Source organism: Heptranchias perlo, chromosome 12 (genome assembly GCF_035084215.1).
Source record: "Heptranchias perlo isolate sHepPer1 chromosome 12, sHepPer1.hap1, whole genome shotgun sequence".
NCBI classification, from domain to species: domain Eukaryota; kingdom Metazoa; phylum Chordata; class Chondrichthyes; order Hexanchiformes; family Hexanchidae; genus Heptranchias; species Heptranchias perlo.
The window spans coordinates 21,639,413-21,666,849 of record NC_090336.1 but is presented as its reverse complement, the minus strand read 5'-3'; the positions used below and the strand labels follow the sequence as shown (position 1 = coordinate 21,666,849).

Below are 27,437 nucleotides of genomic sequence, written 5' to 3'. Positions count from 1 at the left end.
AGTACCATGCCAACTTTCTCACCGAAATACCTTCACTGCTTTCCTCCCTCAGCCTCTGCACCGAGCGACTTCTCATCCTCTGTGACTTCAACCTCCGTCTCAACTCATCATGCTCCCTCTCCTGAGTTCACTGACTTCCTATCCTTCTTTAATCTCTCCCTCCATATAAACTCCCCTACCCATATTCACGGCCACCCCCTCGACCTTGCCAGCTCACGTGGCCTTTCTACTCCCATCGTGCAATCACTGATAAGGCCATCTCTGCTCACTTCCTTGTATCCCTCTCCACCCACATCCCCCTTCCCACTCCCAACCCCACTTGCTTCTGCGTTCGCCCCTGGAAAAAAAACTCTCCCCCGGGTCACTTACAACGGCACTTTTGAATTCCCAACTGCCTAGCCTTTGGCCCCACCATTCACCACGACATCTGCTCAATCACACCTGCACTTCCAACTTTGATGCCCATTAAAACCATTACTCTCTCTCGCCCTGGTCGTTCTCCCTGGTAGGGCCCTATTTCCGCTCCCTTAGTCCAAGGGTGGCAGACTTGAATGTTTATGGCGGACAACTGGTTTAGCCATTCATCGCCAGATCTGGCTGGACCACATAAAGCACTATCGGGTCCTGCTCTCCTCTGCCAAAACTGCTCACTATTCCAGGAACGTAAAGATAATCCTCGCCTGCTCTTTTCCACTACAAACCGTCGTCTTAAACTCCTCACCCCTGTCTCCTCCACCCTTACCAACAACAAACGCAAGGAGCTCATGGACTACTTTGTCACTAAGATTGAGACCAACCATTCAGCTGCCTCCCTTCCTTCCCCCAGCACACCAAGCCAAACTTCCCCTGTGGTTCTCCCCTGCCCTAGCCCTGGACTCGCACCTTTCTTTAGTTTCTCTTCCTATCTCCCCTCATGCCCTCTCCGAGCTCATCTTGACCATGAGATCCACCTCCTGCTCCCTCGACCCTATTCCCACCAAACTGCTGACCACCCAACTTCCCTTCCTGGCCCCCATGTTAGCTGATATTGTTAACGGTTCCCTCTCCTCAGGTACTGTCCCCCTTCCCTTTAAATCTGCCGTCATCACCCCCTCGTCAAAAACCCTCTCTTGATTCCTCTGTCCTTGCAAACTACCATCCCATCTTCAACCTCCCTCTCCTCTCCGAAGTCCTTGAACGTGTTGTTGCCACCCAAATCCATGCCTATCTTTCCCGCATGTTTGAATCCCTCCAATCAGGTTTCCGCCCCTGCTACTGTACTGAAATGGCCGTTATCAAAATCACAAATGACATCCTATATGACTGTGACCATAGTAAACTATCCCTCATCATCCTTATTGTCCTGTCTGCAGCCTGACATGGTTGACCACACCATCCTCCTCCAATGCCTCTCCTCCGTTGTCCAGCTGGGTGGGACTGACCTCGTTTGGTTCCATTCTTATCTTTCCGGTCAGAGCCAGAGAATCACCTGCAAATGGCTTCTTTTCCCATTCCCTCACCGTTACCTCTGGAGTCCCCCAAGGATCTATCCTTAGTCCCTTCCCATTTCTCATCTACATGCTGCCCCTCGGCAACATCATCTGAAAACACAACATCAGGTTCCACATGCACGCTCACGGCACCCAGCTCTACCTCACCACCTCCCTCGACCCCTCCACTGTCTCTGTTTTGTCACACTGCTTGTTCAACATCCAGTACAGGATGAGCAAAAATTTCCTCCAACTAAACATTGGGAAGACCGAAGCCATTGTGTTCAGTTCCTGCCACAAACTCCCTTCTCTAGCCACCGACTCCATCGCTTCCCCTGGCCACTGTCTGAGACTGAACCAGACAGTTTGCAACCTTGGCGTCCTGTTTGACTGAGATGACCTCCGCTCCATCACCAAGACCGCTTAATTCCACCTGCGTAACATCATGCATCTCTACCCCTGCCTCAGCTCATCTGCTAAAGAAACCCTCATCCATGCCTTTGTTACCTCTAGACTTGACTATTCTAATGCTCTCCCAGACGGCCTCCCATCTTCAAAATACTTGAGCTCAACTAAAACTCTGCTGCCCGTATCCTAACTCGCAGCAAGTCTTGTTCACCCATCGCCCCTGTCCTCACTGACCTACATTGGCTCCCGGTCCACCAACACCTTGATTTTAAAATTCTCATCCTCATGTTGAAATCACTCCATGACCTCGCCCCTTATCTGAACTCAGTAGTGTCAGCGCTGCGCATTCTCTGAACTCGGTAGTGTTAGCGTTGTGCATAGTATCCATAGTGGTGGCAGTAGACATGGTCATCTCTTTAATCCTAAACAGCTACTTACTGGGCCACATTTTTCTAACAAACCAACAGTTCAAGAAATAAAAGACATTTTAGATCAGTTTACAAATCCTGCTAATAGCTACTGTGCTTAACACGGTCAGGAAATCACAGCCCTCAGAGAGAACGCTCGGCAGGCACTTATAGCAGTAGTTAATTGCATTAGTGTGTCCCACAGAACTTGGAAAACATGGTCTCTCATCTCCCCTGAAAATGACAGGGCTAGGGATAACCGCATGCAATAGGATATCACCATGGTTTCTGCAGATTAAGGATGTATATTCCTCAAACACCAAACTTAGACATACCACACACCCTCTGGGCAAACAATATTGCCTCGCACTGTACTCATCAGAGAAGGGAGTGGACAGATACTGGGCTGCTCAAACAGTATTGCTCCAGGGAACGAATGTGCAGACCCAGACGCTGCTCTCAAAATTGGACTAGGGAGATGGAGGTGGACAATACAGGGCCTCAATACAGACACAGTTCTTTGGTCCTAACAAGGTGCTGGCAATTTTAAACTTGGTTTCAGTAAATCATGGCCGGGACTCCACTGCCCTCCCTTCTTGTAACACAACCACTTTTGACACTAATAATGTTAGATATACTGAGACCTCACCCCCCCAAGTGGGGGGGGGGGGGGTGGGAAAGAGAGAATAGTTACCACATCAGTTCAGACTTCAATTACCTTTAAGAAGACTTCCAGATCAATGACATCACGTCTCAGTGCTTCACCCAGGTAGAAAATGGTGTCCTCAATGGCATTCTCCTCTGCATAAAGATTTAGGATCTGTTTGTAGAGGGGAGCTGTTGGCACGACAATCTCATCAATGTCATTATTTTCAGACTGGTTCTCCATTTTTTCCAGTGCGATGCTCAGCTCGTCGTCCTTCTTCCTCAGTACTTCAATATTCTTGTCTACGTCAGACTGGGAAAGTGACAGACTTTGAGTCTATGAATTCTCAAACATGACAACAGCTGGAGTAATCAGATTTTTATAAAAAGGTTGTGAAGTAGATATGACACATTACAGGAATATAATTTACAAACCACACAGATGGACATTCATGGGACAAATTTCAAAAACATCTGAGAATCAATTCAGAGCTGTCTGTTGACAGTGCTACCCTGAGTCATGCCTACATCAGTCCAATAACTTGCTCTATCCTCTTTCCTCTGAGGAAAGCTTTATGATAAATGGAATGTAGAGTGAAGGATAGAGGTTAGTAATCGAACAGAGCTGCCATGAGACTGGATCCCAAATTGTGAGCCAATCTTTGAAAGGAAGAGGGGAAGCTAAGGAAATTTGCTTAATTCTGCAACTAGGGTATTTTGCTGGTGCCGTCAGCCAATGCCAGACATGTACATAAATTGGCTGAGAGTTGAGTAATTCTGTTATGTTCCAAATTATAGGGCTTCTCCAGACATTCATTATTGCACATACTAAATCCTAGATTTGTGTGGCATCTCTGTACAAAGGAGAAGGCTCTTCTCACATTCTCTGATCAAATATGCTCACACAATTGTTGACCAAACAGCCCTCTATCATGACTATCCCAACTGATAGGATGCATCTTTAGTAAGGGAAAAGAATTGCAGAGTGTCACTATGACCTTTAGAATCTGCCTTGGTAAAATTGGATCAGAAGTAAGTTAAATGATTGACATGGTCTTTCTAGTCTCTGAACTGTGGTATTGCTGATGAGACCAGCCACCATTATGTGAGATTACCGGTTTTGAAAGGCTTAGCAATCCTGTTCAGTGGTTCAGACTTACCATTTCTTGGTCCAAGTGACTGACCATCATCTCCAGCTTCTGGTGGCCTTTCTTCAAGTCCTCTTCTGTTCGTTTGAGGGCATCAAGTTCAGCCTGAGCACGATCCATTTCTTCTTTCATCCGCCAGCGCAGTTTATCACTAACCGCAGAGATCAAAGAAGCACGGATCGTATCCTCGCTGATGGTGGCATCTCTGGCAGGACCTGTAACACAAACAGCATATTGCCCCATCACTGCCGTCAAATACCCTGGGATCTGATTGATTGTCTATTTTTTTTTATATAGGCAGTTCTTTGAACATTGTTGGAAACCTCAACCTACTGTGCTTGAGATTTAGAGCAGATTCCAAATTATGACTTTTTCCCTCTCTTTCCTGGTCATTTCACACTCCCCTCCCCACGTCCCCACCCCCCAAAGGAAATGACTCCTTGCCAGGGTACGGTTCCATGGGCATAAAGTTGCCACCCAGTACCTCACCCAAGTGGCCTCACCGGTGGGTATCTGCAGCCTATTTGATCATTGGGGCCATCGCAGTCGAGCCAATCGTGTCCTCATCCAACATCAACACACACATGCACTTGTGATCAGGTCGATTTTTACTGTCCTAATTCAGGAGTGCTCAGACCAAACATAGCAGCCTAACTGAGATCAGCTAACTCAGTACACATTTGTGACTGAAGTGTGGACCTTCCAGATCTCTGTAAATCAGCTACTCACTGGATAAACTTGTTGAATCACTTGGAGAGCAACAGAGAATTCAAGACCATGGGGACCACCAGCCACGTGTCATTCAGAGCAGCAAGATCAACGGACCCAGTTTGAGAGATTTCTGTGCTGCAACTCTTGACCGTTGAGCCAGCCAGAAATACTTGCACAACATCTAAGGTGACATCAACCTCTCTCCAAGGAGCTCAAAGCCAGATGCACTTCGCACCACACAGCAAAGATACCAAGGGATTAGGATAAGAGCCAGAGAAAAGATGCTAGGCTGCAGAAAAATCGTCTGCTTTCTCTGCTGGACAATAATACAGCCCATCTCAATCTGTGCTCTCAAAGCAGGACCAGTCCCACAATACTGCAGTCTCTGAAGTGCCTAGCTTCCTTTTTTACATTTCCACTGCAGGTCTTATTCTGAAAAAGTGTCAGGAGAAACGCACAGAGCGAAGCCCATTATCTTTCAGTGTTGCAGTTATCTTCAACAAACTTTCAGAGAACTGTGTGAAACTTCATAATCTTTGATGCTGTGTTTCTATGAAAGACAATGAAGTAACTTTGAATGATCACCTGTTGCTGAAAGGACCTTGTGGCAGGAAACACAAAATGAAAACCCTGGGATGGGCATGAACTGGAGCCCTTTTAGCTTCTCAACTGTGGGATGGTCAATAAATGAAAAATAAATATAAGTGTTTAAAAATACCCTTTGACCAGGTCAAAGGTACAATACAGAATCAAATCAAACAATGTTGAAAATGAAAGGCTTTTAAAGAACTGGTGTCAGTGAAATCCCACTCTTGACTAGAAAAAAAGCACTTGTGTGGACTCCTTTACAGTGAAAAGTGGAGGGGAGGGGGTGTGGAAAGGAGGAGAGGAATCATCGCATGATCCTTAAATGAGTTCAGAGTAAACAAAACTCCTGGAATGACCCTACCTCTTTGATTTTCCATTAAAGCAAATAGCTATTCTAAGAAATATGAAAAATAGAGTGGTTTAGAATTGCTAGTTTTACACTAGGGGCCAATCTCAATCGGGATTTCTGTACATTGTGTTGTAGTTGCTTTAAGAACGAGAGACAAGTTATCCAGTGCAGATCGGTTGCTGCAGTCGCACAAGCTTACTAGACTCAGCAGAATGCAGAAGATTCCTTTCTGTTAAACTTAATCGGCTTCTGATGCATGATCTGTCGGAAGCCAGAGGTCAGCTCCCAATATAGCACAGTGACATTAAGAAGCTGTCTCAATGGCCTTGTGGTTAAAGGCTGCGCCATATAAATCAGAAGGTCGCAGATTTGATCTCATTTGATGAGTTAGCTGATCTCAGTCAGGGTACTAATTAAGGTATCACAATAGGACTCGAGACTCTTGGGCTAAGGAAGGGAAGGAAAAGAAAAATCAGCAAAGGTTCTTGCTCCTGATCCCTGCAGGAAAATGCAAATGTGGACATCAGATGAGGACAGGTAGGAACTGGCTTTGCCTACATGATCAAACAGTCAGCCAACACTCACTGCCTCAGCTCACAAACGAATAACGCCCACTTGGCAAGATACTTGAGAGATTCTGCGCCAATGGGACTGCACCTCAACAAGTGATTTTGGCAGGGGACTGGCTGGAATATGGAGGATGCTGTACACTGTTTGTGGTTGGGGGATATGAGCCTGAAGGGGAATACGGAAATCCAGGAAACTCACTGGAAACAGGAAGGAAAAATAAGAATTTTTTTCTCAGGTGAGAAAATTGGTGGAAAAATATTGACAGAGCCAGCAACACTCTGGACAGACTGGCCGTCCTGACCGTCATTGGTGGAGACGGGTTCTAACACTTGCCAATACTAAATGCAGCTGCAAACCCTTTCCCTCCAAAATGGAAAAGCAACCCGAGCCTGTGTACTGTCCTATAGAATCATAGAATGGTTACAGGCCAGGAGGCCATTCGGGCCATCGAGACCATGCCGGCTCTTTGTAAGACCAATCCAGTTCGTCCCATTCCTCCACTCTTTCTCTGTAGCCCTGCCAATTTTTTCCCTTCAAGTATTTATCCAATTCCTTTTTGAAAGCCACGAGTGAATCTGCTTTGACCACCCTTTCAGGCAACACATTCCAGGTCCAGGTCGCCTTTGGCCAATCACCTTAAATCTGTCTCCTCTGGTTCTTGACCCTTCCACCAATGGGAACAGTTTCTCTTTATTTACTTTATCTAAATCCTTCATGATTTTGAACAATTATATCAAATCTCCTCTCACATTCTCTACTCAAAGGAGAACAACCTCAGCTTCTCCAGTCTATCCTCATAACTGAAGTCCCTCATCCCTGGAATCATTCTAGTAAATCTTTTCTGCACCCTCTCTATGGCCTTCACATCCTTCCTAAAGTGTGATGCCCAGAATTGGACACAATACTCCAGTTGTGGCAGAAACAGTGTTTTATAAAGGTTCAACATAACTTCCTTGCTTTTGTACTTTATGTACAAAGCCCAGGATCCAGTGTGCTTTTTTTAAAGCCACTTTCTCAACCTGTCCTGCCACTTTCAAAGATTTGTGCACATATATCCCCAGGTCGCTCTGTTCCTGCATCCCCTTTAGAATTGTATCATTTAGTTTATATTGCCTCTCCTCATTCTTCCTGCCAAAATGTATCACTTCGCACTTCTCTGTTAAATTTCATTTGCCATATGCCTGCCCATTCCTCCAGCCTGTCTATATTTTCTGGAAGTCTATCACTATCCTCCTCACCGTTTACTACACTTCCAAGTTTTGTGTCATCTGTAAGTGTTGAAATTGTGCCCTGTGCACCCAAGTCCAAGTCATTAACATATATCAAAAAAAGCAGTGGTCCAACCACGGATCCCTGGGGAATACCACTGTATAACCTTCATCCAGTCCGAAAAACAATCGTTCATCACTACACTCTGTTTCCTGTCACTTAGCCAATTTCGTATCCATGCAGCCACTGCCCCTTTTATTCCATGGGCTTCAATTTTGATGGCAAGCCTATTATGTGGCACTTTATCAAACACCTTTTGAAAGTCCATATACATAACATCAAACTGCATTGCCCTCATCAAAAACTCAATCAAGTTAGTTAAACACGATTTGCCCTTAACAAATCCATGCTGGCTTTCCTTAATTAATCCACACTTACCCAAGTGACTATTAATGTGTCCCGGGTTATCGTTTCTAAAAGCTTCCCCACCACCGAGGTTAAACTGACTGGCCTGTAGTTGCCAGGTTTATCCTTACTCCCTTTTTTGAATAGTGGAACATTTGCAATTCTCCAGTCCTCTGGCACCATCCTCATATGCAAGGTGAATTGGAAGATTATGGCCAGCACCCTTGCAATTTTCACCCTTACTTCCCTCAGCAACCTAGGATGCATCCCATCTAGACAGAGTGACTTATCTACTTTAAGTACAGCCAGCCTTTCTAGTACCTCCTTTTTTATCAAAGATCAAACTGCGAACAAAAAAAGCTGATAAGACTTCATCACATTTCTGCTTTGTTACAACACAATTACTTCCAGCTACTTAGCGTATAAAATGAAGGCTTTCTTTTCTCTTACCAACACCTGCGGCAGGAGACTGGCTGGGATACGGAGGATGCTGTGCAGCGCCTGTGGTTGGTGGATATGAGCCTGAAGGGGGATATGGAAATCCAGGAAACCCACTGGAAACAGGAAGGAAAAATGGAAAGAGTGAAAGTATTGTTGCGCCATTAAAACACGACAAAGAAAAAATACAGCGAAGTACAACACCTGAGCAGCAGGCTGGCACGGGCACCAGCTGTCAGAGAGAAACATTAAGCAAGATTGTGAAAGATACAAGGGCCCAACAACTACACAACTGCATGATCAACATGGATTGTTTTCAATGCAGCTTCTAACTGTATTGTTAAAGCACACAAGCATTCAGCAACTGGAAAATAATCAAGGAAACGTCAGCACCAATTTCATTAAAAAAAAATATTTGATAAGCTGGTCGTCACCACAGTGTCTGCATCTCTGTATGTTAAATCTAACCGTAGCCTGCAAAATCATTCCGGCAGATGCTGGATCAGCTACAGAACTTGAGCTGCAAGTAGCATTTGCACACATACAACTAAAATTAAAACTGTGTCAACGTGAACAGGTGTTGCAATTGAGTCATTGTGGCTGCAGTGTAGCAAGTTGCCAAGGCTTTTTCAGCAGCACCTCCCAAACCCACCACTTAGCAAAAGTGCAGCAGGTGCATGGGAACACCATCACCTCCAAGTCTCATATCATCTTGACTTGGACATATATCACCGTTCCTTCATTGTCAGTGGGTCAAAATCCTGGCACTCCTTACCTAACAGCATTGTGGGAGCACCTTCACCAGATGGGCAGCCCACTACCTTCTCAAGGATAACTAGGGATGGGGAATAAAGGCCAACCTTGGGATGCCCACAGCCCAAGCATGAATTTAAAAAAAAGGACAGGCAGCAGTGCAATAGCAAAGGGTATGGATCTTTGATGAAAGAATCAAGAGTTCCTACAGCAGAGATATTCTGAATACTGGTTACTGAGAGCAGACCCCACTTTCACAGCAGAAAGTCCAGGGCTATGGGGTGTCAAGAAAATGCTATCATAGCAGTAACCATTCACCTCCTTCCTGACCTCTGACTCTGAGGACTTAAGGTTGTGGATTTGCTTTCACTGAGCCCTGTTCTAAAACACTGCCAGCTGTTAAAGCGATCCTTTAGGGTCAGGCTGAATTATTTTCAAGAGAAAGACAGTGTTTTACACCAGTTTATTGATGATCTTGCTCAAAGCATGGTGAGCCTAGCCTTCATTGGAGGATTGACCACTCTTCAAATAGTACCATGGATCTTTTACAGGTAGAGGGGACTTCAGTTTAACATCCAACAATGCAGTACTCCGTTAGTACTGTGCTGGAGAATATCAGCCTAGATTATGTGCCCAAATATGGCACTCAAATAAATAAATGCATACATAGCTTTAAAATACAAATCTGTATTACAGCTCTGGTAAACATAAATCATACCCAGTATTGGTGTGGCCTGACGGATATGGTGCGACTCCAGCTGGCATTCCAGGCATGTAAGAAGCTGAAACAGGGAAAAAAAAACTCAGCAATACACATTAAAACAGCACACGCAACTGTCTGCATATCTAAAATCATCACAATAAGTTTTTCAGTGGTAACCTTACCAAAAACTTCGTCATGTGCTGTGCATTAGACACTTATACAGTGCGTATGGCTCAGAACATCAGATGAGACCAACTTTTACCCCATGTATATGGAATAAAGAACTTATCACCTGCAAATACCACCAACCTGATCATAATTATTTGGCCATAGTTAGTTTATTTTGGTCCAGCGGGAAGTTCATTTTGAAGGTATTTTCTCTCCTATTCCCTTTCGCAGGTTCCTTTCACATTACACACCATCACAAGCTTCCAGAAGACATGCAACATTGCCCGAGTAGATTCTCCTTTGATGTTTCCTTCCCTATGCGATAGCGTCTTTTCTCTGCAAATTGCCTCGTGTGTGTGGAGGTTGCAGCCACAACCATGCACCCTATTACTTCACAGCAGACAGCATCTGCCCAACATGATGGGCCACCAGAAGTACAGGTTACACACCGTCTCATCAGCAAGTGCTAGTTGTAGCCATGGAACCTCTGAGCATTTGTGAGCACTATTAAAGAACCAAAAACTTGTTCCCACTAGAAAGACAACAAAAATCTACTTAAATAAAAGCAAACCAACTGTGGCAAAAATGGAGTATTTTGTCCATGGTTTAGTTTTCTGTATTTCTTTGCAGTATTTCTTAGTTTGAAAAGGCCCTCCTAAAGCTGGAAGCTTTGAATTTATTAAGCCAATGTATTGTCTAAAGTACAAACCACTTTAGAAACTCTGACAAAAAAAAGTGCGCTTAATATTTTAATTGTAGCTATCAAGAACGAACTACATCCACTTAAACTACTGAGGATGAGTGCTTGGTTCAAAATTACAAAAAAAATTCATGGCCAAAAAAACTCCATTTGGTCACAGTTTGGTTTGCTCTTAATTAAATGTTTTTTTAATCCTTCTGGTGGGGTCAAGCCATTTTCATTAATGAGACAAACTCTACTATCCTTTTCTTCACAATCATTACTGTCACCAGAATACATTGGGTACAGAGGAGATTTACGAGGATGTTGCCAGGGCTGGAGAATTTTAGTTATGAAAAAAGATTGGATAGGCTGGGTTGTTTTCTTTGGAACAAAGGAGGCTGAGGGGAAGTTTAATTGAGGTATATAAAATTATGATGGGACTAGATAGAGTGGATAGGGAGGACCCATTTCCCCTAGCAGAGGGGTCAGTGACCGGGAGGCATAGATTCAAAGCATTTGGTAGAAGGATTAGAGGAGCTGAGGAGAATTTTTTTTTCACCCAGAGGGTGGTGAGGGTCTGGAATGCACTGCCTGAAAGGGTGGTAGAGGCAGAAACCCTCAACTCATTAAAAAAGTATTTGCCGTAACCTACAGGGCTATGGACCAAGTGCTGGAAAGTGGGGTTAAACTGGATAGCTCTTTATCGGCCAGCACAGACACGATGGGCTAAATGGCCTCCTTCTGTGCCGTAACTTCTATGATTCTATGATTAGTAGTCTATACTGTAGACCCTGCCTATTGACAATTCTTAGCAAATACCGCAGATAGCCACCGTGGGGCGATTTGTGTTTGCAATTGGTGAATGTAGTGGGAATTGAGCAGGTATTGCGTTGGGCTTGCACACTGACTTCTTAAAGATGAGACTGCAATTCAAAAGGGTTTTATGGCGACAAGAATTGGATAATGATATTTCAGATAGTTTTGATTTTGATCGAGCTGCACCAGGTGCAGAAACACAATGCGACTCTATGGAAGAGACGCTCACGTAATTCAGGAACATAATGTAACCAGTAGGGATCAAATAGCTACTCCTTTTCCAAGAAATATTTGTCCATTGCATTTGTTTGGAAGATCTGCAAATAAAGTCATTCAAAGGAACTCAGCTGATTGGTTCAAAAGTACTATGAAGAGCTGCAAGACACTTTTTCGGTACAGTCAACCTACTTTCTGTGAAATGGAAGTTTAATTATTGTACTGTTGTTATTTAATCTACCTTTCTGCTTTTGTGTATAATTTTTATCTAGAAATAAATCTCAACTGTAGTTTTAGCCTATGCACAGTTGCCTAGAAAGGTGCCATTTTCAGCCTTCTGAGGTGACGAGAGAACACAGTGGACATCCCACATATCGTCAGTAAGGGATTTACAAGGTTAATCGTTATCATGACAACACAATCCACACCCAGCAGGGAACAGAGACTCAATCTAGTTAGGGAACTGTAGTCTAGCCATAAACATGAGAAAGGTATTGGGGAAGAAAAGGTCAATAAAATAAATAGGCAATAAGTTCTGTGCTGGTAAATAAGCAACCAAGGGATCATATCAGTAGTCTGTTTTGTGAACCCAACATATCCTCACTAATCTGCACCCTGTGTTGCTCTTGCACAATGTTCAAAGATCAGCCTTGATTTTAAAAAAAGCTTCACTGAACCTAGCAACCCTTTGTCGTCCTCGGCTTTTATTATGTCATTCCTGCCCTGTTGTAAGTTGGACCTCATTCTCAAATTACATTCCTTTTTTTTTAAAAAGGAATGTAAGTGGAGTTCTGGTGTGATCCGAGCAACAGTGAGTACATGTTGACCCGGCTCCACCACCCTAACTGCGTCTATCCAAGAAGCTGCAAACAAAATCCAGCGGAGTTCTCCCTTACCCCTGCAAAATTCAGGATCAGGGCCTCCCACAAAGAGCACCAAAACATCTACCAACATAACAGGGACTTCAGAAATCAGCAAAGACCCACCAACCCCAGCACAGCACAACACAACACAACGTAAGCCAAGCAGCTGACACAGCTGAATGGGAGTGCAGGACCACCTCATCTGACTGCCTCCAGGGCTGGCAGAAAGCATAGGTACAGGTCCACAAGACCCACTCTGCCCTCGCCGGAGCATTCCACCTAGCACTCAAAGGGAAGCACTAACGCCCGGACTCAGCCCACTGGGGCTTTGCAGCAATGTTTGCCGAGACCAGATAATTTACAGCAGTGATGACTGCCTGCCATATGTACAGAAATGGCAAATGGAGAACCATACAGAAACGACAGAGGCATGAAGCAATGCAATCAAAGACTGCCTACTCAGGCTGGAACACAGGCATGGCATGGACCAAATGGTCACGCAGAAACTGGATAGTCTTGACAACAGGAGAGAAGCAGCACAATCAGAATCTTCAGTCAAGAAAACAGTGGTCAGCCGAGTAACAGTCCCCATCACCCAAACAACCCTACCAGACTTTAACCAAGTGGATGTAGTGATCGAATGAGCACCCCAACACCAATCCCAATCCAAACATGGACAATCGGGAAGTTAAAGGTCTTCTATTCCATTTTCCCCAGCTCAACAGTGACAGCAACTAAACAAGCCCCCAGACAACACGCAAAGGAAAAACAGATATCCCAACAGATTCAGACCACTGTGAAGACTGTTCTCTGAAACAACCTGACCAGAAACCTGACCAACTGCCACTCCACAAGTAGTTACATCCAGAGCTCAGACTCTGGGACTACAACTGCAGCCCACATAACCATTCACTCAAAGGACCACAACCTTGCAGCCCTCACCTGCCACTGATCTCAAACCTGAAACTAGAACAGCAGCAACTTGGTCAGCCAGCAGACACCAGATGACTCATTGTAGGAGAACTGCCCCAAAAATTGCATTAAAATGTGTCCTCAAAATGGAGTCAGTAGTCAGACCGAATGTTAGGAAAGGGCTAATGCTAATTAAGCCATGAATACTTATACAAACAAAACATTCCTTACCAGGGACAGAAGACAACCTATCAAGACCCACAGGGCTGGAGGCGGCTCGTTAGGTGGACCTAAAGATATCCTGCTTTATCTGGGCCTATGAGGGACTTCTTTTCAGCAAAGGCCTGAAAAGCCAGGGAGTAAACAAGTGACTTGGCATATGTAGGTGCTGCTGCTTCATTGATTTGAAGGTCATCAAGGGTACCAACAGAGCTATGTGAGGTGACTGACACCAGAAGGGCTGAACTCTTCTAACAAAGGATCGGTGCTGGGACCATTGGTCTTCACTATTTACATAATCAATTTGGAGTCGGGAATCGGAAGTACAATTTCAAAATTTGCGGACAACCCCAAATTGGGGGGGGGGGCGCATAGTTAATACTGAGGAAGACTGCGACAAAACACAGGAAGACATCAAACTTGCAGAATGGGCATGTACTTGGCAAATTAATTTCAATATAGATAAGTATGAGGTGGTACATTTTGGTAGGAAGAATAAGGAGGCCACATACTGCATGGAAAATAAGAGTCTAAATGGGGTAGAGGAGCAGAGGGATCTGGAGGTACAGATACACAAATCACTAAAAGTAGTGACGCAGGTTAATAAGGACATTAAAAAAGCAAACAAAGCAATGGGATTCATTTCTAGAGGAATAGAATTGAAAGGCAGGAAAGTTATTTTAAACTTGTATAGAACCCTGGTTAGACCACACTTGGAGTACCGTGAACAGTTCTGGTCTCCATAACAAGATATAAAAAAGATAGAGGCACTGGAGAAGGAACAAAAAAGATTTACTAGGATGATACCAGAACTGCGAGGTTATACTATCAGGAAAGATTGAACAGGCTGGGATTGTTTTCTCTAGAAAAAAGACTGTGGGGTGACCTGATAGAGGTCTTTAAAATTTTGAAAGGGTTTGATAGGGTAGACTTGGAGAAGATGTTTCCACTTGCACAGCCTGTTTCTGTGCTGTACATTCTATGTAATTCTATGTATGTGTCACTCAGACCAGTCAATAGAATAGAGGAGGTTTCTATGGAAATTAAGGTTATATACGATAGTGTTTTTGACACTACAGTCTTCAGTCTTACAGTTCTTAATTTATTTCTAGTTCTTTTAGTAGTTCTTGAAGTAGTCTTTGTAATAGTCGGTGTAGGAGTACTTTGTCTAGTACACGTAGAAGGGCGTCTCTGCAAAATTGAAAATGCAACTCCAACAGGGAAGAGAGAAATGTTACAGAAGTTAAGATTATACAGATAAAGCAGCTAGATGCATGTGTCACTTAGATGTGTACGTTTTCCCCCGAGATCAAGGAAAGTGAGATTTAAAACAGTTACAGTACCAACATGGAATATATCCAGGAACGGAGGAACTAATAGCATCTCTACAGATGGAAGATTAACACTCTGATCACAGAAGGCTAAGATCATCCTCCCAGAGGAAAGCGAGGCAACCAGTTCGTCCACACAAGCTCGTAAGCACAAAGTCGTATAAGTTCTGGAAACATTGCTATCTACAAGCATATAAATTTTAATCTATTTATTAGACTGGCTATCTAATACTGTTAACTTGTCAGCTATCTAAGGAGTCTAATCTTAAATCAATCCCAGACACTGATCTCAACTATAAATTTATCAGCATTCCTATGTTCCTAAGCAAGCAGTTAATGCTGAATTAATATGACATAACTGAACTACCTTTGTAGGTATTGGATAAACAATGCCCTTAAACATTACCTTCTGAGTGGCTGCACGCTGTTCTAATGTGAAAACTGAACTGTCTTTGTAATCCATTATTTATTGTAAATTAACACCATCTACAAATTATTTGCATACTATGTACTTGAGGGCTGCTAACTATGATTCTGAGGTTAATAAGCAAGTGTTTGACTTTGTTGTCTGATGACTTCTTGATAATTGGCAAGAAAAATTCATTCACTCAGCACCTGAGCAGATCCTGATGGGAGGTTAGCAGTGTAAACACTAATATAATCTGAATTGGTTGACCTAGATCAGTTTGGTGAGCAAAATTCAGGCATCATTAACGCATAGGCATAAATTAAATGGTAAACCCCAAATGGTGCCTTGGCGTGGAGCTAAGGTAAAAGATTAAGGATTCGTCTGGAGCTCTTCTGCGATCGAGTCTCTGTTTGCACAACAAAGCCCAGCACCCAACAACGAATCACTGCAGTATAGGTAGGCACAGACTAGAACACTAAAAAAGCGAATATAAACCACCTTCAGAACCACTTTCATCTGTGGGGGAACCCCAAATGTGATGGATCCTGACAGGAAACAGCAACCGAGGAAGCATCGCAGGAGGAGGTTTGCAGAGCTGAAGATATAAGAGTCAGTAATTATAGGGCTTCTCCTGATGTCCCACTGTACTTCAGTGGAAGATAGTCAGAAACCCTGGAGAAACAGCATAAGAGGGAGATTGAAGAACTCTCACGGAAATTCTATCTCAATATCTTTTAAAAGCACAGGATTTTCCAGGACCCACTCTCCCCTGGGATTTTTCCATATATTCAGCTGATAATAAAAGGTGCAGTGTAAGCCAGAGCTAAAAATTACTAGCAGTTTATAGCTCTGTAGTAAAACTGAGAACCAAAGTCTTCAAAGGGTAACACGTGCAATCCGAGACATGTAAAGCCAGTGTGTAACTGAGCCATCCAGACCAAAAAGGTCCAGGTGCTACTCCTCATTGGTATTAAGTTAGCTGATCTCAGCCGAAGCAGCACTATTGCCAATATTGGCTTCAGTGTTCATGGGTTAGGGAGGAGTCAATCACTGAAGCTTTCTTCTGCTGATAGCTGTCCACTGGCCTCGACGAAAAAGGGGCATGTTGATTTAGTGGGTACAGACAGGATTAGGTTTCGTTGTCAATTAGCCCGCTAATACTTACTGCCTAGGCTTTCACATCAAGAATGACCATTTAGGCACGGTCTTGGAGCTCAACTATGGATATGCACCTCAACATGAGTTATTGAACTCTCACAACAGGAGGGGAGGAAAATGAAGCAAAAGAAATAGGTCAGAAGCTACCAAGAGACAGTCTTACATGTTCATGGATTCAAAAGAATAAAATTTAATCTACCCTACATGCAGTTTTAATCACACACAGTCTTTCTCAGAAAGCTACTTACTGGTTGGAGGTCCTGTGGCTTGGTACTGTGGAAATGTTGGAGGTGCAGCTGGCCTCGAAAAGACTGGAGGCTCCTCCCCAAACATGACTATCATCACTTGAATCAGCCCATACAGGTCAGAATGTGGCTGAAGGAGGAAAGAAAATACACAAATACCTTCATTAAAAAATTTTTGTTTAAACATCTCACTTCCACAATGGGGCACAATGTGAGCTAAAGGAATTGAGGATGCCACCAAAGATTTGCATCATTTATACAAATGTGACAGATGAAAACAATGCCAACAAATGGAAACAACAAAGTGCAATACAGTATAAAATGAATGGAATACAATTAGTACAGGGAGACTCAAGGGGAGCTGCAAGCAATCGTGTTCAATGTCCAATGTAGTACGGCAATTTAAATAAACTGATAAATGCTTCTATATACAGCCAGCACAGTAGAGTAGAAGTTTACCGAGGTTATGCGGAGGCTGTGCAATACACTATTCAGGCTGTCATTTTGTAGCATGCAGACCAGTACGGTACACAGTACTCAAATGATGTGAAGCATTGGAGAGGGGCAGAGAAGAGCAACAAGAATGTCCAAATGTAAGGGGTCTGATCGAGGAGAGCAAAGATTAGGGGCAAAAACCCTCAAACATTACAGTCCAGAAACGAAGAGGATCCTCTTTAGAAGCATGTGAAAGGTAAATCCTGAATATTTAAAATAGGACAGGAGAGCAGAGCCAGGGGTCACATGAACGTCAGCCTGCATTTATATAGCACCTTTTATGAGGAAAAATGCTTCACAGAGGGGTAATCAAACAAAAGCAGACACCGAGCCAAACAAGGAGATATTAGGAGAGGTGTTACATCAAAACTACAGCACAGAAACAGGCCAGTTGGCCCAACAGGTCTATGCTGGCGTTTATGCTCCACATGAGCCTCCTCCCTCCTTCATCTAACCCTATCAGGATACCCTTCTATTCCTCTCTCCCCCATATGCAGTACAAAGGGATCTGGGGGTCCTAGTGCAAGAAAATCAAAAAGTTAGTATGCAGGTGCAGCAGGTGAGCAAGAAGGCCAACGGAATGTTGGCTTTTATTGCTCGGGGGATAGAATATAAAAACAGGGAGGTATTGCTGCAGTTATATAGGGTATTGGTGAGACCGCACCTGGAATACTGCATACAGTTTTGGTGTCCATACTTAAGAAAAGACATACTTGCTCTCGAGGCAGTACAAAGAAGGTTCACTCGGTTAATCCCGGGGATGAGGGGGCGGACGTATGAGGAGAGGTTGAGTAGATTGGGACTCTACTCATTGGAGTTCAGAAGAATGAGAGGCGATCTTATTGAAACATATAAGATTGTGAAGGGGCTTGATCGGGTGGATGCGGTAAGGATGTTCCCAAGGATGGGTGAAACTAGAACGAGGGGGCATAATCTTAGAATAAGGGGCTGCTCTTTCAAAACTGAGATGAGGAGAAACTTCTTCACTCAGAGGGTAGTCGGTCTGTGGAATTTGCTGCCCCAGGAAGCTGTGGAAGCTACATCATTAAATAAATTTAAAACAGAAATAGACAGTTTCCTAGAAGTAAAGGGAATTAGGGGTTACGGGGAGCGGTCAGGAAATTGGACATGAATTTAGATTTGAGGTTAGGATCAGATCAGCCATGATCTTATTGAATGGCGGAGCAGGCTCGAGGGGCCGATTGGCCTACTCCTGCTCCTATTTCTTATGTTCTTATATCTAGCTTTCCTTTAAATGCATCTGTGTTATTTGCCTCAACTACTCCTTGTGGTAACACATTCCACATTCTAACCACTCTTTGGGTAAAGAAATTACGCCTGAATTCCCTATTGGATTTATTAGTGATTATTTTATATTTACAACCTCTAGTTTTGGACTCCTCCACAAGTGGAAACATTTTCTCTACGTCTACCCAATCAAACCCTATTATCTTAAAGACCTATCAGGTCACCCCTCAGCCTTCTCGTTTCTAGAGAAAAGAGCCCCAGCCTGATAAGCTGGAATATTGTGTCCAATTCTGGGCACTGCACTTTAGGAAGGACGTGAAGGCCTTAGAGAGGATGCAGAAAAAATTTACTCGAATGGTTCCAGGGATGAGGGACTTCAGTTATGTGGATAGAATGGAGAAGGTCAGGTTGTTCTCCTTAGAGCAGAGAAGGTTAAGAGGAGATTTGATAGAAGTGTTCAAAATCATAAAGGGTTTAGATAAAGTAAATAAAGAGAAACTGTTCCCATTGGCGGAAGGGTCGAGAACCAGAAGACACAGATTTAAGGTGATTGGCAAAAAAACCAAAGGAGACATGAGGAAAAACTTTTTTATCCAGACAGTAGTTATGATCTGGAATGCACTGCCTGAAAGGGTGGTGGACGCAGATTCAATTGTGGCTTTCAAAAAGGAATTGGATAAATACTTGAAGGGAAAAAATGTGCAGGGCTACGGGGAAAGTGCAGGGGAATGGGACTAAATGGATCGGTCTTACGAAGAGCTGGCATGGGCTCAATGGGCCGAATGGCCTCCTTCTGTGCTGTATCCTCTCAGTTCTGGCATCATCCTTGTGAATCTTTTTTGCACCCTCTCCAATGCCTCTACATCCTTTTTATAATACGGAGACCAGAACTGTACACAATACTCTAAGTGTGGTCTAACCAAGGTTTTATACAAATTTAACATTACGTCTTTGCTTTTCAATTCTATCCCTCCAGAAATGAACCCTAATGCTTGATTTGCCTTTTTTTAAATGGCCTTATTAACCTGTATTGCTACTTTTAGTGATGTGTATCTGTAACCCCAGGTCCCTTTGCTCCTCTATCCTGTTTAGACTATTATCCAAGCAATATGTGGCCTCCTTATTCTTCCTACCAAAATGTACCACCTTACACTCACCTATATTGAAATACATTTGCCAATTACATGCCCATTCTTACATTTTAACGCATTCTTCCTTTGTATTAACTACACCCCCTAATTTACTGTCGTCCTCAAATTTTGAAATTGTACTTCCGATTCCCGACTCCAAATAAGTAAAGCAAATTGTGAAAAGTGGTCCAAGCACCGATTCCTGAGGAACACCACTTCCCACCTTTTGCCAGTCTGAGAAACTACCCTGAACCCCTACTTTCTGTTTTCTGTTTTGTAGCCAGCTTGCTATCCATTCTGCTGCCTGTCCTCTTGACTCCACATGCTCTGACTTTAGTCATGAGTCTACAGTGCGATACCTTATCGAAGGCTGTTTGTAAATCCAAATATATTACATCTACTGCATTACCCTTGTCTACTCTGTTACTTCTTTAAAGAATTCAATAAGGTTGGTCAAGCATGACTTTCCCTTCTGAAATCCAGGCTGATTGCTCCTTATTATATTTTCATTTTCTAGATGTCTTTCTATTACATCTTTGAGTAAAGATTCTATTATCTTTTCTACCACTGACGTTAAGCTAACTGGTCTATAGTTCCCTGAACTTGTTCTATCTCCCTTCTTAAACATAGGAATAATATTAGCTGCCCGCCAGTCCTCTAGAACTTTTCCCTTCTCTAGTGAATTATTATATATGTATAATAACGCCTCTGTTATCTCCTCCCTAACTTCTTTTAATATGGACCAAAAGCTTGGGCAAAGAGGTGGGTTTTTAAGGAAGGTCTTAAAGGAGGAGAAGGAGGTGGAGAAGTGGAGGGTCTTAGGGAGGAAATTCCAGACTGTGGAGACTAGAGCGCTGAAGGAACAACCGCTAATGGTGGGGCGAAAGGAAGGGGGATGCACAAAAGGCCAGAGTCAGAGGAAGAGAGTGTTCGGGGGGGGGGGGGGCAAGGGTGAGGGTTGTAGGGCTGGAAGAGGTTACAGAGATAGGGAAGGGTGAGGCTACGAAGGGAATTAAACACGAGGATGAGAATTTTTAAATTTTGGGGGACCGGGAGCCAAAGTAGGTCAGCAGGGAGAGGTGGTAAGCGGGACTTGGTGCAGGGAGCAGAGTTTTACACGAACTGGAGTTTACAGAGGGTAGAGGATGGGAAGTCGGCCAAGAGAGTATTAGAATAATCGAGTCTGGAGGTGACAAAGACACGGATGAAGATTTCAAGGGCAAATGGGCTGAGATGGGGACGGAGAAGGGTGATGTTACCGAGGTGAAAGTAAGCAGTCTTTGTGATGGAGAGGATATTGGGTCGGAAGCTCAGCTTGAGGTTAAATCGGATGCAGAGACTGCGAACAGACTAGTTCACTCTAAGATTCTATGAGCAATTACTGGAGAGGCTCTGGCTACGATTGGATAGGCAAGAGTGGAACCAAGCAAGGGCAATTCCCCTGAGCTGGACAACAGAGGAGAGGTGTTGGAGTAGAGTGGCAAGGTCAAATGTGTCAAAGGCTGTAGAGCAGTCACGGAGGGATAACGTATCGCGGTTACAATCACAGAGGATGGCATTTATGACTTTGGTTAGCGCTGTTTTAGTGCTGTGGCAGGGACAAAAAGTACAAAATAGTGGAAAATAAATTTAAATAAAACATAAGAACAAACTGAAGGATGGTAAAGGCCTGAAATTCCTGCAGTGGGTAACAGCTCAAATCGCCTGCGGGCAGGCAGGAATTTGAGGCAGCACTTGGATCCACCAGGTTTCCGCCCCATTTAGGAAAATTCTGATCTGCCCAGCCACCACACCCCCCTCCAACATTAGCAGCTAGCATTACGGGAGCATCCAGGGGCATTCCTGGACTGCACCAGGAATTCCGTCTGGTATGCCACTTTACTGGCCCAACTGAGCCTTAAGCAGGCCCCAAGATTGCCAGTAAAAAAGTTAATTGATCCCTCAAGAGAGGAGCAGGCAAAAATTTTGGGACCTTTTCTCCTTAGTCCTTCAGGGCCCTGGGGTCCCTCGTTGGAGTGGCAGAGTGCAGCTCCGACTTCAGTCATCTCATCAGGCCGAGCGCTTCTGCTGCCTCTCTGGAGGCGTTGGCCAGCTACCCCAACTATGTAAATAACCTCGCCCTCAGAATTTGGGACAGGGTCAACAGTGGCAGCCTGAAGTTCAATCTTGCTGCACCTCCGGGGCATCAGGAATTTTGGCTCTATACACTTCGGATGCATTCAAAATGCATTGGGACAATGGGAGAGTTAGAACAGAACAGAACAGGGCCAAGCTTTAATGGGTCAAATGGCTTCTTCTCGCTCTCAACTCTCTCATGCTTCATGTAGAGAAAAGTGCCCAGCCTGCCATTATCCAACAGCCACTTCCTGGGAGTGCACAGCCTGCCACTATCCAATAGCCCTTTGCAAGAAGTGCTCAGTCTGCCACTATCCAACTCCTTCCCCCGCACCCCAAAGTGCCTAGGCTGCCAGTATATGCATCTCCCTGGAGACAATGGCTGCCAATACCCACCTCTTCCCCAGTATACAGATGCTAGTATTTGCCTCTCCTCTGGGACATGGAGGTAGAGGTTGTTTTAAACAATACGGTCCCTATGATACTCACGTGTTTCCACTCATGCAGGTAAGGAAGGTAGATCTTCCCATTGGCATCAACGTGTTTTCCCGTTTTAATCATCATGGTGCTGGTGGGTTTTACAAAGCAGATTGGAGGGTTGTAAGGGTAAGTGTCCAGTAACCAGAGACACACAGGGATATTATACATAGTTCCTGCAAATATAGGGGAAAAAAAAGATTGAAACTGAAAGCCACACAGCTTCCAAAAAAGTGACCGCTCATTTAAAAGGGATAAGTCTGGAGGGATCATTATTTATTCCAAGTAGTCCAACACTTAAAGTTATTTTTTTTTTCTCACTATAAAGACAAGAATCAAATTTCTCACTCAGTCCCAAGAACTGACATGTTGGTCTCCTTGCTGCTGGGCCAGGCTGGTGACGTCCCCAATGATCAGCAAAGGCTGCGACTTCGGACCTACCTGAAAGCCGGTCTGGAGCCTCCCCTATTCACCCCTCCCCTGAAAGAAAACTCCTGGAAAACAGCTGCAGGCCAATCATGGAGCACACCTGTTCAGTAACATGATTTTCCAAGGTAGGGTGGCTCCAAATTAGCTTTCAGGTTGTTTTGAAGTCAGGGCCCTGCCATTGCAATCAATGTGTTGCTCTGGGATGCATGGAACTCTCCCCTTCAGTGATATCATTGGAGCAGACTACCAACATGGAGTCTTCTTGGTAATGTAAAATGATATTTTGAATGTATTTAATATAAAATTATTTACTCCTCCAAAACTTCCCTTCCTATTTCATTTTAATGCACATAAATTAGTAAATAATGAGCAACGCAAACACCACCCCGCCTCCCTCAGATTACCAAACTTTACTGGAGAACAAGCAGGAGAGTGAAAAGGACTGCACCATCCACCACACAAGGGAGGGGGAATGTGTATTTTACACACAATTGATGGCTATAATCTGGAAATGGTAACGGCAGAAACATTTACATGAGCAACTCTCTCATCAGAGCAGACGTGTAAGCTACTTAGAGGTCAGACAGCAACAGAGTTCAACTGGGGAAAAACAGACTTTCTAAAAGTTGCACTGGTTTAGATTAAAATATTAGACATGCTGCACACACCCAAGTTCTCACTAAGTCTCCCAGTCACTCCTTTCAGACATTCCCAAAGCCTTCCTGAGTTACACTCCCCACATCAAGCTTGCCTTTGTTGTCACAAATTCCCTCACCGATAGCCCATCTGCACTGTCCCCACCCAACAGGCTCTTACATTGCAACACTCCTGCAAACCATACCTTACATCCAATTTGGGACTTTTTCATCACTCATTCCTTACCTCGGTAGCTGACTGGGATAGTCCCGGTGAGACTCATCAGCTCCTGAGATGAACCATTGTTAAACACTGAAATCAGACAGGGAAAAAAAAAATCAGTTACATTCAACCACAAAGATCAGTGGAAACATTTAGCTAGGTGCACTAGGTGGCGTGTTTAACAGTTAAACACTCCACCTAGTGCCGCACTAAGAGGTTGCAGCATGGAGAGCAGTAAAAATTCTGCAACTGGTGCAGCACCTCTGGACTGGGGAGAAAGGGGTGGAAAAGGGGGAGGGTGGGATTATATAAAACATTTTCAAAAGTTCTCACTCATGATTGCTACCCAATGACTCCCACTCGAATGGGCACCGAAGGCAGCTGTGATACCCCTACAGTCAAACAACTTGCAATGCTCACTGTCTGGGTTCACAAACGAACAATGGGCATTTGGGTGAGGTAATGGACAGCTGCCACTGACATGGGTCCGTAATAGTCTGCAACTTTTGGGGGGGGGGGGGGGGGGGGGGGAGGAGGAGGAGGAGAGGAAGAGTGTGTCAGATTCCACCAGAAAATAAAAAGTTGAGAACTCTCAGTGCAACTTTTCTCAGTAGGCACAGTATAATGGACAGGACTTCCTCGGCAGCATTTGCACATACTGCTAGACAAACTGGCATTTAATAAAAAGGATCCAAGCAACAATAAATCTGGTATTTAAGTGACTTGCAGATAGATTGAAGTCACTGGTAGAAAAATTAGCCAAAGCACCTGAAGGAATACAGAATTCAGTAGGGCAATTTAGAGAGGTGGGAAAGATGATGGCCCCTGAATAATAGCAGTACATTGTAAACAGCAACATTCAGTACACAGCAACTGCTTTTATACTGATCTTTGGCTGCTGGCTCACGTAGCCCGGATCTCCCATAGCCGGCGGCCAGATGAAATCAAACTGCCAGCTTAGTTAGATCGGTGTCCAGGAACACCAGTTTCCCCGTCACTGTTACTCGAACTCTGACCAGTAAAAGAGCTGCACTGAGTGCAGTGTGACCGTCAAAGAGGCCTGGATGACGTAACGACACACACACTGTGCACGTGCAGTGGCCAAATTACCATTGTCGTCCGCTCGTGCCAAACACATTTGCCACTGGTTCAGACGGAGACCAGCAGCACAACTACAGTGTAGATTCAGGAAGTAGCATCACTCTTTGGACCCAGCACATAATATGAAAGAGCTTTTTCACATAACCAATGAGTAACACCAGTACACTGCAACACCGACAGGGAGTGAACGCCGGTACATTGTAACACCGACAGGGAGTGAACGCCGGTACATTGTAACACCGACAGGGAGTGAACGCCGGTACATTGTAACACCGACAGGGAGTGAACGCCGGTACATTGTAACACCGACAGGGAGTGAACGCCGGTACATTGTAACACCGACAGGGAGTGAACGCCGGTACATTGTAACACCGACAGGGAGTGAACGCCGGTACATTGTAACACCGACAGGGAGTGAACGCCGGTACATTGTAACACCGACAGGGAGTGAACGCCGGTACATTGTAACACCGACAGGGAGTGAACGCCGGTACATTGTAACACCGACAGGGAGTGAACGCCGGTACATTGTAACACCGACAGGGAGTGAACGCCGGTACATTGTAACACCGACAGGGAGTGAACGCCGGTACATTGTAACACCGACAGGGAGTGAACGCCGGTACATTGTAACACTGGCAGGGAGTGAACAACACCGGTACATTGTAACACTGGCAGGGAGTGAACAACACCGGTACACTAAAACCGACAGTCACTCAGTAATACTGGTACATTGTACTGAAATCCTGAGTAGATCCTACGAAGGAACACTTTCTTCCTCTTTTATCTCATCTGAACTTTTAAAAGACACATCGATGGAACTTTCCAAGAACCCATGCCACCGTGGGACCTCGCACACAGCAGGCAGTTTATCAGAAACCGTCAATTGTGTGATTATCTGATAAGTTACCAGCTGTTTATGAGTCTCGCCGGTCGGACAGGTCCTCAGAAAGCTCTGCCCAATGTTTCAGGAGTAGAAGTTAGGACAAGAATATTTGGGAAATAGAAAGACCTTTAGACCCAACAAGCCTATGTATTTTGACATATCAATGTCACCCACTTCTCTCAACCCTTCTCTTTAAAAGTTGTGTCCAATTGTCTAGAAATATTGTGGGAAACTGTGGACACTCTGGGAATAAGGAAGCTGTCATTGCCTACGTGGCCTAGAATGTTAGGCCTTTTCAAAATAAAAAAATCATATTGAGGGGGATTATACAGCACCCATTCCATTCAAAAGAGTCTCCCATTCCCCCTCCCAAAGCAGCACCACTCCTACAAAACTAATCAAAGAAATTTTATTTAAAAATTATTTTTGTTGAAAGTGCAAGTGCTAATCTCTGTCCAGCTGGGGAACTGTGTCACCTAAGTTGTGATGTGGAGATGCCGGTGATGAACTGGGGTTGACAATTGTAAACAATTTTACAACACCAAGTTATAGTCCAGCAATTTTATTTTAAATTCACAAGCTTTCGGAGGCTTCCCCCTTCGTCAGGTGAACGATGTGAAATGAAATCCTCGAAATGAAATCGCATTTATAATTCACAGAACAATGCTTGGTGATTACAGACAGTTTTTTCAACTGCCCGTTGCCAAGGCAATCAGGATGCAGACAGACAGGTGTTACCTGCCAGGTCTCAGAATATACAAATCACCAAAAAAAAACAACAAACAAAAAAAAAGAGATGGAGAGGTAGAAACATAGAAAAGACAGCAACTGACCCGTTATATTAAAAACAGATAACATTTGTTCGCTGGTGGGGTAACGTGTAGCGTGACATGAACCCAAGATCCCGGTTGAGGCCGTCCTCATGGGTGCGGAACTTGGCTATCAATTTCTGCTCGACGATTTTGCGTTGTCGTGTGTCTCGAAGGCCGCCTTGGAGAACGCTTACCCGAAGGTCGGTGGATGAATGTCCATGACCGCTGAAGTGTTCCCCGACTGGGAGGGAACCCTCCTGTTTGGCGATTGTTGCGCGGTGTCCGTTCATCCGTTGTCGCAGCGTCTGCATGGTCTCGCCAATGTACCATGCTCTGGGGCATCCTTTCCTGCAACGTATGAGGTAGACAACGTTGGCCGAGTCACAGGAGTATGAACCATGCACCTGGTGGGTGGTGTCCTCTCGTGTGATGGTGGTATCTGTGTCGATGATCTGGCATGTCTTGCAGAGGTTACCGTGGCAGGGTTGTGTGGTGTCGTGGACGCTGTTCTCTTGAAAGCTAGGTAATTTGCTGCGAACGATGGTCTGTTTGAGGTTGGGTGGCTGTTTAAAGGCGAGTAGTGGAGGTGTGGGGATGGCCATAGCGAGGTGTTTGTCCTCATTGATGACATGTTGAAGGCTGCGGAGAACATGGCGTAGTTTCTCCGCTCCGGGGAAGTACTGGACGACAAAGGGTACTCTGTTGGTTGCGTCCCGTGTTAGTCTCCTGAGGAGGTCTATGCGATTTTTTGCTGTGGCCCGTCGGAACTGTCGAACTCCTGTGACTCGGCCAACGTTGTCTACCTCATACGTTGCAGGAAAGGATGCCCCAGAGCATGGTACATCGGCGAGACCATGCAGACGCTGCGACAACGGATGAACGGACACCGCGCAACAATCGCCAAACAGGAGGGTTCCCTCCCAGTCGGGGAACACTTCAGCAGTCATGGACATTCATCCACCGACCTTCGGGTAAGCGTTCTCCAAGGCGGCCTTCGAGACACACGACAACGCAAAATCGTCGAGCAGAAATTGATAGCCAAGTTCCGCACCCATGAGGACGGC

General features: G+C 44.6%; 1 protein-coding gene across 1 annotated transcript in view; it reads right to left on the bottom strand.

Annotated features, from left to right (window-relative positions):
- Nucleotides 1-27,437, bottom strand: part of tsg101a (tumor susceptibility 101a) — a 39,952-nt gene that overhangs the window by 2,945 nt on the left and 9,570 nt on the right. Inside the window, exons 3-9 of the mRNA XM_067993763.1 lie at nt 23,599-23,664; nt 22,300-22,463; nt 16,826-16,952; nt 9,819-9,882; nt 8,360-8,463; nt 4,090-4,292; nt 3,003-3,242 (exon numbers count right to left, since the gene is read on the bottom strand). Coding sequence (XP_067849864.1) covers nt 3,003-3,242; nt 4,090-4,292; nt 8,360-8,463; nt 9,819-9,882; nt 16,826-16,952; nt 22,300-22,463; nt 23,599-23,664 — 968 coding nt within the window. The remainder of the gene's footprint in view (nt 1-3,002; nt 3,243-4,089; nt 4,293-8,359; nt 8,464-9,818; nt 9,883-16,825; nt 16,953-22,299; nt 22,464-23,598; nt 23,665-27,437) is intronic.